The sequence below is a fragment of the Mus caroli genome, unplaced genomic scaffold, assembly GCF_978045245.1.
Source record: "Mus caroli unplaced genomic scaffold, Mus_caroli_1 scaffold_3, whole genome shotgun sequence".
Classification (NCBI taxonomy): domain Eukaryota; kingdom Metazoa; phylum Chordata; class Mammalia; order Rodentia; family Muridae; genus Mus; species Mus caroli.
Window position 1 is genome coordinate 58,761,311 of NW_028227258.1, and position 14,579 is coordinate 58,775,889.

The window sequence follows — 14,579 nt, forward strand, 5'->3', positions numbered from 1 at the left end:
TGCGTCCCATAAGTTTGGGTATGTTGTGGCTTCATTTTCATTGAACTCTAAAAAGTCCTTAATTTCTTTCTTTATTCCTTCCTTGACCAAGGTATCATTGAGAAGAGTGTTGTTCAGTTTCCACGTGAAGGTTGGCTTTCTATTATTTATTTTGTTATTGAAGATCAGCTTTAGTCCATGGTGATCTGATAGGATGCATGGGACAATTTCAATATTTTTGTATCTGTTGAGGCCTGTTTTGTGACCAATTATGTGGTCAATTTTGGAGAAGGTACCATGAGGTGCTGAGAAGAAGGTATATCCTTTTGTTTTAGGATAGAATGTTCTGTAGATATCTGCCAGATCCATTTGATTCATAATTTCTCTTAGTTTCTCTGTGTCCCTGTTTAGTTTCTGTTTCCATGATCTGTCCATTGGTGAAAGTGGTGTGTTGAAGTCTCCCACTATTATTGTATGAGGTGCAATGTGTGCTTTGAGATTTACTAAAGTTTCTTTAATGAATGTGGCTGCCTTTGTATTTGGAGCATAGATATTCAGGATTGATAGTTCCTCTTGGAGAATTTTACCTTTGATGAGTATGAAGTGTCCCTCCCTGTCTTTTTTAATGACTTTGGGTTGGAAGTCAATCTTCTCAGATATTAGAATGGCTACTCCTGCTTGTTTCTTCATACCATTTGCTTGGAAATTTGTTTTCCAGCCTTTCATTCTGAGGTAGTGTCTATCTTTTTCTCTGAGATGAGTTTCCTGTAAGCAGCAAAATGTTGGGTCTTGTTTGTGTAGCCAGTTTGTTAGTCTATGTCTTTTTATCGGGGAGTTGAGTCCATTGATATTAAGAGATATTAAGGAAAAGTAATTGTTGTTTCCTGTTATTTTTGTTGTTAAAGTTGGCATTCTGTTCTTGTGGCTGTCTTCTTTTAGGTTTGTTGAGGGATTACCTTCTTGTTGTTTCTAGGGCATGGTTCCTGTCCTTGTATTGGTTTTTTTCTGTTATTATCCTTTGAAGGGCTGGATTCGTGGAGAGATAATGTGTGAATTTGGTTTTGTTGGAATACTTTGGTTTCTCCATCTATGATAATTGAGAGTTTGGCTGGGTATAGTAGCCTGGGCTGGAATTTGTGTTCTTTTAGTGTCTGTATAACATCCGTCCAGGATCTTCTGGCTTTCATAGTCTCTGGTGAAAAATCTGGTGTAATTCTGATAGGCTTGCCTTTATATGTTACTTGGCCTTTTTCTCTTACTGCTTTTAGTATTCTGTCTTTATTTAGAGCATTTGTTGTTCTGATTATTATGTGTCGGGAGGTATTTCTTTTCTGGTCCAGTCTATTTGGAGTTCTGTAGGCTTCTTGTATGTTCATGGGCATCTCTTTCTTTAGATTTGGGAAGTTTTCTTCTATAATTTTGTTGAAGATGTTTGCTGGTCCTTTGAGTTGAAAATCTTCATTCTCATCCACTCCTATTATCCGTAGGTTTGGTCTTCTCATTCTGTCCTGTATTTCTTGGATGTTTTGAATTAGGATCTTTTTGCATTTTACATTTTCCTTGATTGTTGTGCCGATGTTCTCTATGGAATCTTCTGCACCTGAGATTCTCTCTTCCATCTCTTGTATTCTGTTGCTGATGCTGGTATCTATGGTTCCAGATTTCTTTCCTAGGGTTTCTATCTCCAGTGTTGCCTCATTTTGGGTTTTCTTTATTGTGTCTACTTCCCTTTTTAGGTCTAGTATGGTTTTGTTCATTTCCATCATCTGTTTGGATGTGTTTTCCTGTTTTTCATTAAGGACTTCTACCTGTTTGATTATGTTATCCTGTTTTTCTTTAAGGATTTGTAACTCTTTAGCAGTGTTCTCCTGCAATTCTTTAAGGGATTTTTGTGCTTCCTCTTTAATGTCTTCTACCTGTTTACCAGTGTTCCTTTGTATTTCTTTAAGTGTGTTATTAAAGTCCTTCTTGAAGTCCTCTACCATCATCAGGAGATATGCTTTTAGATCCGTGTCTAGCTTTTCCGGTGTGTTGGGGTGCCCTGGACTGGGCGAAGTGGGAGTGCTGGGTTCTGATGATGGTGAGTGGTCTTGGTTTCTGTTAGTAAGATTATTACGTTTACCTTTCGCCATCTGGTAATCTTTGGGGTTAGTTGTTGTCGTTGTCACTGTTTAAAGATTGGAGCAGAGGCTGTGTTCCACTCACCTGCAGTCTCAAAATCCTGTGGCGGGGGTCGTGGGTAGCTGGCGGTACCCCAGTGCTGGTCCAGTCAGAAGAGGCCTGTGGTCCTACTCAGGCCGGTTTTCTGCTTCCCTAACTAATGCAATCTCAGGTCCCGCGCGCAATTGGATTGGAGCAGAAGCTGTGTTCCACTCTCCAGAAGTCTTAAGATCCTGTGGCGGGAGTTGTGGGTAGCTGGCGAGTGTCAGCCGACCCTGCGCCCTAGCTACCCTGGTGCTTTTCTGACCGGAAGAGGCTTGTGGCCCTATGTAGGCCGGATTTCTCTCTCCCCAACCAAAGCAGTCTCAGTTCCCGCGTGATTGGACTGGAGCAGAAGCTGTGTTCCACTCACCAGCAGTCTCAAAATCCTGTGGCAGGGGTCGTGGGTAGCTGGCGGGTGTCAGGCGACCCTGCGCTCTAGCTACTCTGGTGCTGATCCGGCCGGATGAGGCCTGTGGCCCTACTCAGGCCAGTTTCTGCTTCCCTAACTAATGCAGTCTCAGGTCCCGCGCGCAATTGGATTGGAGCTGAAGCTGTGTTCCACTCTCCAGAAGTCTTAAGATCCTGTGGCGGGTGTTGTGGGTAGCTGGCGAGTGTCAGCCGACCCTGTGCCCTAGCTACCCCGGTGCTTTTCTGACCGGAAGAGGCTTGTGGCCCTATGTAGGCCGGATTTCTCTCTCCCCAACCAAAGCAGTCTCAGTTCCCGCGTGATTGGACTGGAACAGAAGCTGTGTTCCACTCACCAGCAGTCTCAAAATCCTGTGGCAGGGGTCGTGGGTAGCTGGCGGGTGTCAGGCGACCCTGCGCTCTAGCTACCCCTGTGCTGATCCGGCCAGATGAGGCCTGTGGCCCTACTCAGGCCGGTTTCTGCTTCCCTAACTAATGCAGTCTCAGGTCCGCGCGCAATTGGATTGGAGCAGAAGCTGTGTTCCACTCACCAGAAGTCTTAAGATCCTGTGGCGGGTTTTGTGGGTAGCTGGTGAGTGTCAGCCGACCCTGCGCCCTAGCTACCCCGGTGCTTTTCTGACCGGAAGAGGCTTGTGGCCCTATGTAGGCCGGATTTCTCCCTCCCCAACCAAAGCAGTCTCCGAGCATTTCATTCTTTTTGTTTTTTGTTTTTTTTGTTATTTATTTATTTATTTATTATATGTAAGTACACTGTAGCTGTCTTCAGACACACCAGAAGAGGGAGTCAGATTTCATTACGGATGGTTTTTGAGCCACCATGTGGTTGCTGGGATTTGAACTCTGGACCTTCAGAAGAGCAGTCGGGTGCTCTTACCCACCATCTCACCAGCCCAGAGCATTTCATTCTTAAAGGGCAATTTATCCATTATTTATTTTTATGAAGTGCTTACTTGGCTATTCAGCAAATAAGCTTTTGCAAACACACAAAGAAATATGGCCAAGAGTATCCTCTACTCTAGGTTTGAAAATAGTAACCAAGTAGGAAAAAAAGGAAACCTAATTGGCTATCCAAGAAAATTGGTCCAGTAAATGATAGCACCTTTGTCTAGCAGACCGCAGCCTCTGCCAAGCGAGACACGCAGGCACACACATCCGATGAAAAATTACACAGGCTACAGAACTCAGTGCCAGATGCTTGCTTGTCTGAACAGAACAGCTCTGAAAGTCTCCATCCTGGTCATCTCATGGTTGTTATGGAAGGTACTTGTGTGGATTACTTAAGTCTTGTGGCAGTCTGAGACTGGGGTAACGCGCAGTTTAGCTGGTAGAATATTTGCCTGGCATGGACAACACTCCGGATTTGATCCCCAGCTCTGCATACATCTGGCGTGTTGGTGACCTCTGCTCTGGAGAGGGAGGATCAAGGCTACTCTTTCACTGCATAGAAAGTTCAAGGCCAGGCTGGGATACTGGAGACTTTATTAGGAAGGAAGGAAGGAAGGAAGGAAGGAAGGAAGGAAGGAAGGAAGGAAGGTAGGAAGGAAGGGAGGGAAGAAAGAAAGAAAGAAAGAAAGAAAGAAAGAAAGAAAGAAAGAAAGAAAGAAGAAAGAAAGAAAGAAAGAAAGAAAGAAAGAAAGAAAGAAAGAAAGAAAGAAAGAAAGCGGGAGAAAGGGAGGAAAGCAGGAAGTGGTCCTGGCAGTCTAGCTCCAAGTTCACTCCTAGCACTTGGAGATGGTCTATTAGTGAAAGGGACGATGGGAGAGGCAAGCTGGGCCAGACCAGTGACGAGCTTCCAGCAAGAAAAGCTCCTCGTCCTCGCCTTGTTCAGGCCTCTCTGGTGAGATGGAGACCCTGGGCCATGCACCATATCTAGCTCAGGACAGCTTGCTTTCCTCTGAGCAGCCAAACACAGTTAACAGCTTCCTGTCCTCTCAGAAGGAAAGACTGAAATGACAGACCTTGTTCCAGACACCCATTCTTGGGTTTTTTGTTTGTTTGTTTGTTTGTTTGGTTGGTTGGTTGGTTTTTCGAGACAAGGTTTCTCTGTGTAGCCCTGGCTGTCCTGGAACTCACTCTGTAGACCAGGCTGGCCTCGAACTCAGAAATTTGCCTGTCTCTGCCTCCCAAGTGCTGGGATTAAAGGTGTGTGCCACCATGCCCAGCTCAGACACCCATTCTTATCTGTAACAAATCCAACAACAACAACCAAACAAACAACGAAACCAAAACCCCATCCATGTGTCAGGGCTGGAGAGATGCTCAGTGGTTAGGAGCGCTGGCTGCTCTTGCAGAGGACCTGGGTTCCATTTCCAGGATCCAGTCTGTAACTCTAGTTCCAGGGGATCGGATACTTTCTTCAGGCCTCTGCAGGCTGCTCTATGTATGTGGTGCACATAAACTCATACAGGCACCCAAGTATACATAGATTAATAGAGATTCTCCCTGGCCATGAGGGCAGGCTGGCGCATGAGCTAGAAAACTCACCACACAGATTTCTTCCTCACTGCCTGCTTGGAAAATGAAATAAGAAGACCCTCCCCCACACCTGACCCCACCCCTTCCAGCTGTGACCCCTCCCACACACCTGACCCCTTCCAACATGCTCTGAGGGCTTTTGTGATCAGATGGACTTAGGTCAATAAGTACATCTGGGCCAAGCTGGCTCCCAAGATGGACAGTAGAAGCAAGCACCGTCCTTGAGATTGGGTCAAACGAAGAGCAGGTTAGTAGGACTCCCCTGGAAGGCACCTGCGTGAGGGTGGGGTCAGCGCCACACTTCAACAAGATCCTGCCAGGAGAGTGAGAGCTCCATCCTCATCCTCACCAGCCTTCCCTGCCAAACTAGCAGTGAGACATAGAAATGCTAGATTCCATTGCACAATCACCAATATGCCCCTCCCCCATCTTATTCTATGACCTTCCTTCATTGAACTTTTGGAAGAGAACCCATCAATTTGAATGGAAACCCGCTGGATTATAACTCAGAGTTATTGTGATCAGCATGTGTGAGGCCCTGGGTTCAGTCTCCCGCAGTACTCATATATGCACGCATGCATGATCTCTAGCAAAACACACACACACGTACATGTACACATGTACACATGCACCCTAAAATAACATATGCTTCAAAGCTTTGGAGGAGTGGGGAGTAAAAGCAAAGACCCACCAGCCATGAGCCTTCCTTGTGACCCTGTGACCATGGCTGACTGTCTGGTGTCTACAGAACTGACTCTGTGACAGTCGCACGGACAGCTCCCAGAGTGTTTGCTCATTGTTGCTTGTGTAGAGCAAGGCTTTCTTCTCAAGGGTCCCTCCTGTTCCTTCCCATCAGGCAAAGTCACTGTGCTAGAAAAACGCACTACGGTTTGGGTTGCCGTGGAAACGTCCACAGGCCAGGTGGAGCTGGAGCTGGCCCCCACCGTGGAGATCCCCACCACCTGGCCTGAGAAAGCCCAGTGGCCTCGGTGTCTGAAGCGATGGCCTTCCCCAGAGAGAGTGGAGTGCATCAAGGTATGGATGACCAGGTGGGGGTTCATTCAGTATAGGGCGGTCAGCTTTGCTGATCACATTAGGAGCTTGCTTGGGGCTCTGCTGTTCTGATGCACGCGCCCCCTCCCACCACCACAGCATCACTGCCATCAGAAATGCAGGTTTCTTATCCGAAACCCTTAGGCAAAGGCTGGTACGTCCTCAAGGACTCTGATATGGGTAGAAACAACTGCCATAAAGGGGTCTGAGCCATCCCTGCTCCCTGAGTATACCAAGATGCTTCCTGTTCTCCCATGATCCCTTTAGGCCTCCATGTTTTGACATGCCCATGTGAGTGAGAATAGTCATATGAGTTTGTCTTTTTCTAGCTTATTGCACTTTGCATATTATACTCCAATCCCATCCATATCCCTGTGAATGATTGGATTCAATTCCTTTTTATTGGCTGAATAATATTCCATTGCGTAGGCATACCACAGGCTGTGGGCTGCGGGTCCCTCCGGCTGTCTGAGCTGCTCTCCACAGTATCCAGCTTCGTGCTTCTCATCTTTCCAATCCTGTTTCATTTTCAGTCCTTTGGGTTTAACTTGGTGGCCCAGTCCGCCTATCACTGGCAGCTGAGTTTCTCCCAGGCAGAGCAGGTGCTGTTCGAGCAGCTGGACGAGGATGGAGGCTGCCGCCGGCAATGCTTTCAGGTCCTGAGGCAGCTGAAGGAGGATGTGTGGTGTCCAGGGAGGAGGCCAGTCATCACCACCCACCACCTGCAGGTGAGCACGGGTGTGGCGGGGGTAGACGGGGCAACTGTCTCTAGGTGGGTCCCACTGTGTGATGGGATCAGGATGGGGTCATGGGAATGGTTTTCAATCCCAGGATTTCCACACTGCGTGCAGCTCAGCTCGTGGAGACATAAACCCCAGCTGTGCATCATAGCAGCTGGGTTTTCTTTCTCACCTTCCTGACCTCTCTTCTCAGCCCCTCTCTCTCCTCCCTTCTTGTGATGTGACACTAGGAATGATTTATTGTACAAATGAACACGTTGTGGGTGCAGAGACAGAGTTGAGACCCACAGAACATCCACCATGTAAAGCCAGGTGATGAGCACTCCCTTCTTGAGTGTTTATCCTGCTTGTGTCAGGGGCCTTCCAACTCCCCTGGTTATTGCAAAAAAACAAAAAACAAAAAACAAAAAACAAAAAACAAAAAACAAAAAACAAAACAAACAAACAAAAAAACCCCAAAAAAACAAATTTCTGTAAGCTGCAGGTGTGCTGCCATGCTGGTGAGCACACAAGTGTATTCCTCCCTCTGTACACTGCTGTGCTGGTGAGCGTGTCATCGTTGGGTGTTTTGGTAGTGACACCCAACCTTCCTTTGTCCCTTCTCCCCTCCCTTCCTAAGTTCTCATAATCGCTGTTTTCTTCTGTGGAGCCTGCAGTGTCGGTGCTCACATGACCGAGAGTGTGCAGTGTTCTCCTGCCAGTTGCTTTCTTATCTCATGGGCTCCCCCACTTCCTCCATACTTCGCCATGGCAGGATTCCATGCGCGTTCATGGATGAGCAGTGTTCCACCGTGTAGATATACCACATTTTCTTTATTCTTTTGTTGATGGACACCTAGACTGGTCATTTTTTTTTTCTTGGCTATTGTGAATAATGCCACAGTAACCATAGAGTGTATTCTAATTTCATCTCCTTGGTATGCATAACCAAATTTTATATTTTGTAGGAACCTCCTATCTGTTTTCCACAAAAGCTACACTGATTTATATTCTCACCAGCACTGCAGGAGTTGCCCCTGTCCATACTACCTCCTCATCTTACTTCATCTTTTGTCTTTAACGCATCTGAGTTCCATGTGTCCGAATCTGAGTTCGGAGTGTCCATGCTCATCTGCTTTCTCTCTTGTTGACAGTACTGTTGGGCTATTGCAGTAAATCTCCAACCCAAATAAGCCCCGGCAAAGGAAACACAACACAATTAATATGAATACATGCTGTGCACCTAGACTGGGCAGGTCTACCACTACACTATCATCTTCCCCATCTATGAGACCCCTTACAGCTCATGGTTTCTCCAGGCCAGGTGCTTCTGCTCCACTTTCCTTCTTCCTCCTCCTCCATCATCCTCTCTCTCCCAAAACCTTCAGCTCCACCTTCCCCTCTTTCTCCACTGGCTCTAGCCTTTATTTATAAATTAAGGTAGGAAGCAGGTTTACAGGAAATCACCTGAGTGCTGAGGTCCTCTGGATGAGCAGGCAGTGTTTCTCATCCACCCAGGACTTCAAATATACACTCTTTTGAAATTGATTATTTTTGGTTGCCATGTCTAATTGAATATCTAACTGGGTTTGGTGTGACATCTTTGCATATGTGGACAACATATACCACTTTGATTTGACCTCCCTTTGCACTGTTCCCTTCATCCCACCCCCTTCACCCCACCCCTCTCCACCCCTTTCATCCCATCCTTCTTCACCCCCTTCACCCCTTTCACCCTGACCCTCTCGAATTCCCAGCCCTCATCCCACCACATTCAAATAGACTTTATCTTTTAGTTTCCACGTGTGGGAAGGAATGCACGGTGCCCATCTTTCTGAGTCTGGCTCATTCTACTTAACACATGTTCTTCTGTATTCCTATAGAGGACAGGGCTTCATTTCTTTCTGGATGAGCAGTCCTCCATTGTGTCTTAGTGCCCTGTTTTCCCTGTCTGTTGCTGTTGGTGGCACTTGGCCTGGTTGTACAGACACCAGTGTTGGTGGGAAGGCTGGCAAGCAAGGCAGGGACCAAACCTCACAGAGCACACTAAGGAGTGCATCCTTAGCCAGATGCCCACGTGACCAGCGATCAGGAGGCAAGAGCAGGAGGATGTCTGTGAATAGGAATGGGCCAGCCTGGTCTACACAGCTCCAGGCCAGCCAGGGGTACACATTGAGACCCTGTCTTGTATTCTTAGTTAGACAACAGTGAGAGGAACTGTTATTTTAATAATAAATGATAAGATTTTTAATAATAAATGATAAGTTATTTTAATAATAAATGATGAAGATTTGTACTTTACGAAGGACTTCAGATCAGCTGGTAATTAGAATAGGCACAGACAGGTTAGATGCTACCAAAGTGTGGTGGGGAGGGCAGTGGGAGGGAAGTGAGGCTGAGTGGCAGGTCTGAGAGACCAACAAGGAGGAAGATGGGCAGGTTGGGCTGTGAGTGACAGGGAGTATGCTGCCCCAGGTTGTGTCTGGCACAGCTAGCTGGATAAGCAGGTCTAAAGGCAGGTTTGTGGCGAAGGCCATGAGTTCAGTCTGGGCATGTTGAAACTGAGATAACTTGCCAATACTCAAGACTAAGCAGGTCAGAGGCAACGTCTGGGCTAGAGAAGCTGCCATGTGAGTCCTCCATCTTACTGAGAAGGCGGCTCTGCACTCAGCTAGGCAGGGGAGGGACAAGAGATGAAGGGGCCAGGGAGGGACCCTTAGGGATGCCCAAAGCAGAGCAGGCACAGACGGCTGGGGTGCAGAGGCAGTGCAGAGGAGTAGCTGGGATGAGAGGAGAAGCCTGGAAGACCATTGTCTTGGAGGCCAAAGGAAGAGTTGGTTAGAGAGGGAGGGTGTGGGCCAACTATCCGATCCACTGACAGGCAAGCAGGGGTGAGGCTGAAAAGGGCCTGCAGTTTGATGCTGGAGATCTTGGGCTAAGAGAGCTCATTCAGGATTAATGGCAGGAGGCTCCCCACTGGAGTAGATGAAGGGATGGAGTGAGTGGGAGGAGAGAAATTAAGGAGAGTGCCTGGACCTGCAGGGGAGAGCAGGAGGCTCTGACCAGGCCAAGAGGCCATCTTCTAAGAGGGGAGTCGCTCCTATAGGGTTCCTGAGAGGCAGAGGCCTGTGAGCAAGTGATAGATACAGAAGGTAGAGACTACCATGTTGGCAGAACTCTCTGGTCAGAGAGATGAGGGCTTCCATGTACCCCTGTATGCTAGGAGGCAGAAAGCCTCTGCTTGGATGGCCCTATGACTCGCCAGGAGAGTGTTGCTGGTTGGAGTGTCAGAGGAAAGGAAGAGAGAATAACTTGGAGGTGTGAGCCAGCTAGGGAAGCCCCAGGCCCAGGTGAAGCAATGGACCAGTTGTTCCTGGTGAATCCAGTTTTCCCAAGATGCCTTGTTCCTCCTCCCATGTAAACTCAACTTGTCCCAACATCTCTCTTCCCCCAGACCGTGCTCTTCTGGACTTGTGAGAAATACCCCCACCTGAAGGATTGGCAGGTCTTCCATCAAGCCCTCCTGCGCCTCGCCCGGAAGCTGCACAGGTGTGTGAGCCAGCACTTCCTGAAGCACTATTTTGTTCCAAAGAGCAACCTCCTTCAGTCAGCTAACCCAAGCGAGCTGGATGCGGTGGCCCAGAAAGTGGCCTTTTTCCTAAAGAACCCGCAGGTCGAGCTGCCCTGAGCTGGCCCAAGGAGCCCTTGTTTCATTCCTTCCTGCTTGACTTTGTTCTCGGGATGGTTCCTCTGTCAGCTGCCAGGATCCTGTGCTAGAGACAGCCTACCACTGACAGAGAGAATGAACCAGGCCATCAGCTAGCTCACCAGAGACAAAACTGCTCCTGCCCCAGGTCATACAAGCATTTCATCTTCCCTACCTCTCCTGGGGACGGCTCTCCTCCAGCTTCCCCAGTGACTGATTCTCCATGCTCAGGAGATGGGCTCAGGGCAGGCCAGGCATTAGTCTGCAGCTGGTGAATTCTCCAGCTGGCTAGACCAGAAACCATACCATGACAGACAGCCTACCAGTGGCTGGTGTCCTTTTTAACTCTCTGCACTCCAGCTCCAAGCAGAGGCCAGTGGGTCCCGTTCCTCTCTCAAGTGTGGGGAGTCATTGTAAGTCTCAGGGAAAGTTCCAGAGAAGGATGCAGCTGGAACTCTACCTGTCGCCTGACTCGTCACAACCCCCTCTGCCACGGTCAAGCCTAGAACTTGCTTCCATTTCAGGAGCGAGCTCTGTGCTGTGGCCTGGCATGTCCTTCACATCTGGATGTGAGCTCCATCAGTTCACTCCCTCACTGACACATAAATACTCACTAGGCACTGAGAATACAGGGACGCACAAGACAGACTCACTGGAGAAGACAGAAAGCACACAGTAAATCGGTAAATTCTGTCACCACACACAGAAGGAAGATCCTGAGGGAACGTGTGGACAGCTAAGAGAGACCAGAATGGTCACCTCAGGCAGGCTGGGAGGGATGGGTGGGCATCCCTGGCTGTGAGAAGCTGGGGTGGAGTCGGTACTATTGTGTCCTGGGATCAAAGGTACAACATTTACCTCCAACAAGAAGAAAGACATTGTGGTCTGAAGCACATTTCAGATGATGGCTCTGGTGGCCGCGTTAGGAGGGACTCTGAGGTCCCTGCTCTTCACCATGCAGAGACTACCGAGCCCCACAGCATCGCACATCTGCACAGTCTGGGGATTGTGCTCTAAGAGCGAATGGCTTCCTTTGGCATGTTTTTAGTGCTTCTCAACTCCAGGGAATCCTTTATGAATTTTGAACATTCTTCCCAAATTTGCTTAACAAAGTAATATCCTTAAAAGCACAAACACTGCTTTGGAGGCTCTGAAGAAACCCCACGTACAGAGGAACGAGCCCGAGACCCCCTGATGTTCTGAGCATGCGCCCTGCTAATGAGCTGCATTGATCCCGAGGCCTCTGACGTTCTGAGCATGCGCCCTGCCAATGAGCTGCATTGACCTTTTATTTAGAGGCTGGATCTCACTAAGTTGCCCAGGATGGCTCTATTTTTTTTTATTAGTTTTTTATTAGAATATATTAATTATACATAATAATTGGTTTCATGTGATATTTTCATGCATGTGTAAAATTTTGTGTATGAGTGTGTGCGCATGTGTGTGAACCAATGACTTGTATAAGGGTTTCATCCAGGAACGTGGATAAGGGACTACTTACAGAGAATGGGCACCATCTAGTGGCTACACCACTGAAGAAAGTGCCATTAACGGCTTATAAAGCATCAGGGAGAGATGGGGCCTTGTTAGCATTCCCTGCCTGTGACAGAATGGTGACAGTCCACGTGTGTATGAGTGAGCACGGCCTCTGAGCGTTCAATGGTGTCATCACTACGTTATAGCTGGAGACCGCAGTCCACAACCTTCACCCTATCCATCAGCCATTCTTCCCCCCATTCCATGACATTTCCCAAGCCAATAGCCTAAGATGGCTTTGAACTCACTCTGTAACTCAGGCAAGCTTTGAATTAACTTGCAATCCTCCTGCCTCAGCTTCCCAAGTCGCTGGAATGGTAGTCCTGTACCACCACTTCTGATTCCGATTTGGTGAAAATCAATATTATTTTTATTCAAAAGTGCTGCAACAAAATAGTAGGAACCCCAGAGTATCAGTCAGTGAATCATAGTTTTAAAAGGCTGAAAATGTGTCTTATGTAACCGGATGACTTTTTCCCCCTTGGAAGCATGAAGAAAGCAAATGCGATGTTAAAGCACCAAGACTTCCTTCCAGTCATGGCGCTGAAAGATTACAATATGCAAAAGGGAGGCTGGACGTGCTGTTACTTAAAAACTGTGTGAGGTTTAGAGAGGTAGACCCACAGGCCTGTGAGACCAAGTGTTTTCCACTAGAGCTGTGCACTGTGGAAGTTGTAGCATGTTCTGTGGATTCCTGGCTGTTCCTATATCTGGCCAGCAGAGGCCAGCAGGCACTCACAAATAGAAAGAGCCAGGCCCTATGGGGCCTTCATTTTCAGGACTGTTAGTCTAAAAGGCAAACCCAGCTTCCTGTAAACTAACTGGTGGGTTTACCCTGATGCTAAATTGCTGACCTTTTCTAGTGCCTCAGCTAAAGCTCCAATCTTTGCTCAAAGCTGAGCTGTGAAAGGAGAGCCTGCCGAACAGCCCCGTCTGGACACCGCAGATGGTCAGCTTCAGCGCCAGTGTTTTTGAGGCTGGATTGCACAGTGCAGCGCAACAATGTCTGATCACAGCGCTCCTTAGCTTTGGTCAGTTTCTGTCGTCATTTTTACAATAATAAAGACCTGTTTGTGTGTTTCTGTGTGTACATGTCACGTGTGTGCAGGTGCCTGAGGATTCCAGAAAGAGGGCATTGGATTCCCAGCACTGGAGCCACAGGCAGTTACACACTACTCCACGTGGGCGCTGGGAACTGAAATTGGGTTCCCTGTCAGAGCAGCAAGGGCTCTCGGATGCTGGCCCATCTCTTTGTGTTTTCTTTCTTTCCTTCCTTCCTTCCTTCCTTCCTTCCTTCCTTCCTTCCTCCCTCCTTCCCTTCCTTCTTCCTTCCCTCCCTCCTTCCCTCCCTTCCTTCCTTTCTAAAAGGTCTCCAAAGGACCTTTTCCATCTCCTGCTCACGTCCAGTAATGGGGCTATGCTTGCTCAAGGAATGGTAGGCCTTCAGATGAGCCTGACTGTGCGCCTCTCACCTGCAATGCTGGGTGAGCTCATGGCCTTCTTCAGTTGATTGGCTTCTCTGGGTCTCCAACTTCCCCGTCTCCCCAAACAGCTGCTGGAGCATAAGTCATATCCTCCCCAGTTCACTGCCTGAAACCCTAATCCCCCCCATATCCCACAAAGCAGCTGTTAAAGAGAGGAGTAAGTTAAAGTGCTGTTGCCTTAATCCAGTCTGGATGGTGTCCTCAAAAAGGGACTAGGGTTCACAGAAGGGACACTCGAGATGAGCCAACAGGAGAGACGAGCCACTGGATGCCAGAGGACAGCAAGGAGTCGTTACAGAGACCACCGAATTTAGCCCTGCCCATACGTTGACCTTGAACTTGTGACTTCCAGACCCTCGAGAAAATAAATGTCTTAAAAAAAAAAATTCTCCCTAGCACATTGAAATCAATAAAGGGGACAAATAGATATGGAAACCTAGTCCTTGGTACAGGGTGATTTCTGTAGAAATATTTGTCATATCAGTGTCTTCTCCTCCCTCATGGTCTGCCACGCCTCATAGCCACACTATCCCAAACACACTCTTCATAACGATTAAAAAAAAAAAATAGCCATGGATGGCGAACGATGTAGCTCAGGGATAGAGCACATGTAAGCTGCTTTGAAGTTTTAACTTATTTTTCATATTAAATTCTGGAGTGTTTGATTTAAAAAAAAAAAGAATATAGGTAGGGTCTATAAGAGAAAAAAGTATAAGTGATCTAAACTGTCACTATAAAAAAGGTGTTTGCTGCGGGACCCCTGTGGTTTCCACCAGAATGGGCAATTAACAGGACTTAAGAAAATGGTGTTACACCACTTTCACCAATGGACAGATCATGGAAACAGAAACTAAACAGGGACACAGAGAAACTAAGAGAAATTATGAATCAAATGGATCTGGCAGATATCTACAGAACATTCTATCCTAAAACAAAAGGATATACCTTCTTCTCAGCACCTCATGGCACCTTCTCCAAAATTGACCACATAATTGGTCA

General features: G+C 47.6%; 1 protein-coding gene across 2 annotated transcripts in view; it reads left to right on the forward strand.

The window, feature by feature from the left end:
- Nucleotides 1–12,004, forward strand: part of Mab21l3 (mab-21 like 3) — a 30,021-nt gene extending 18,017 nt beyond the window's left edge. For both annotated transcript variants that reach the window (XM_029475440.2, XM_021159189.3), the window contains exons 5-7: nucleotides 5,939–6,117; nucleotides 6,669–6,863; nucleotides 10,309–12,004. In XM_029475440.2, the coding sequence (XP_029331300.1) occupies nucleotides 5,939–6,117; nucleotides 6,669–6,863; nucleotides 10,309–10,542 (608 nt within the window). In that variant the 3' untranslated portion in view covers nucleotides 10,543–12,004. The remainder of the gene's footprint in view (nucleotides 1–5,938; nucleotides 6,118–6,668; nucleotides 6,864–10,308) is intronic.
- The last annotated feature ends 2,575 nt before the right edge of the window (nucleotides 12,005–14,579 follow it).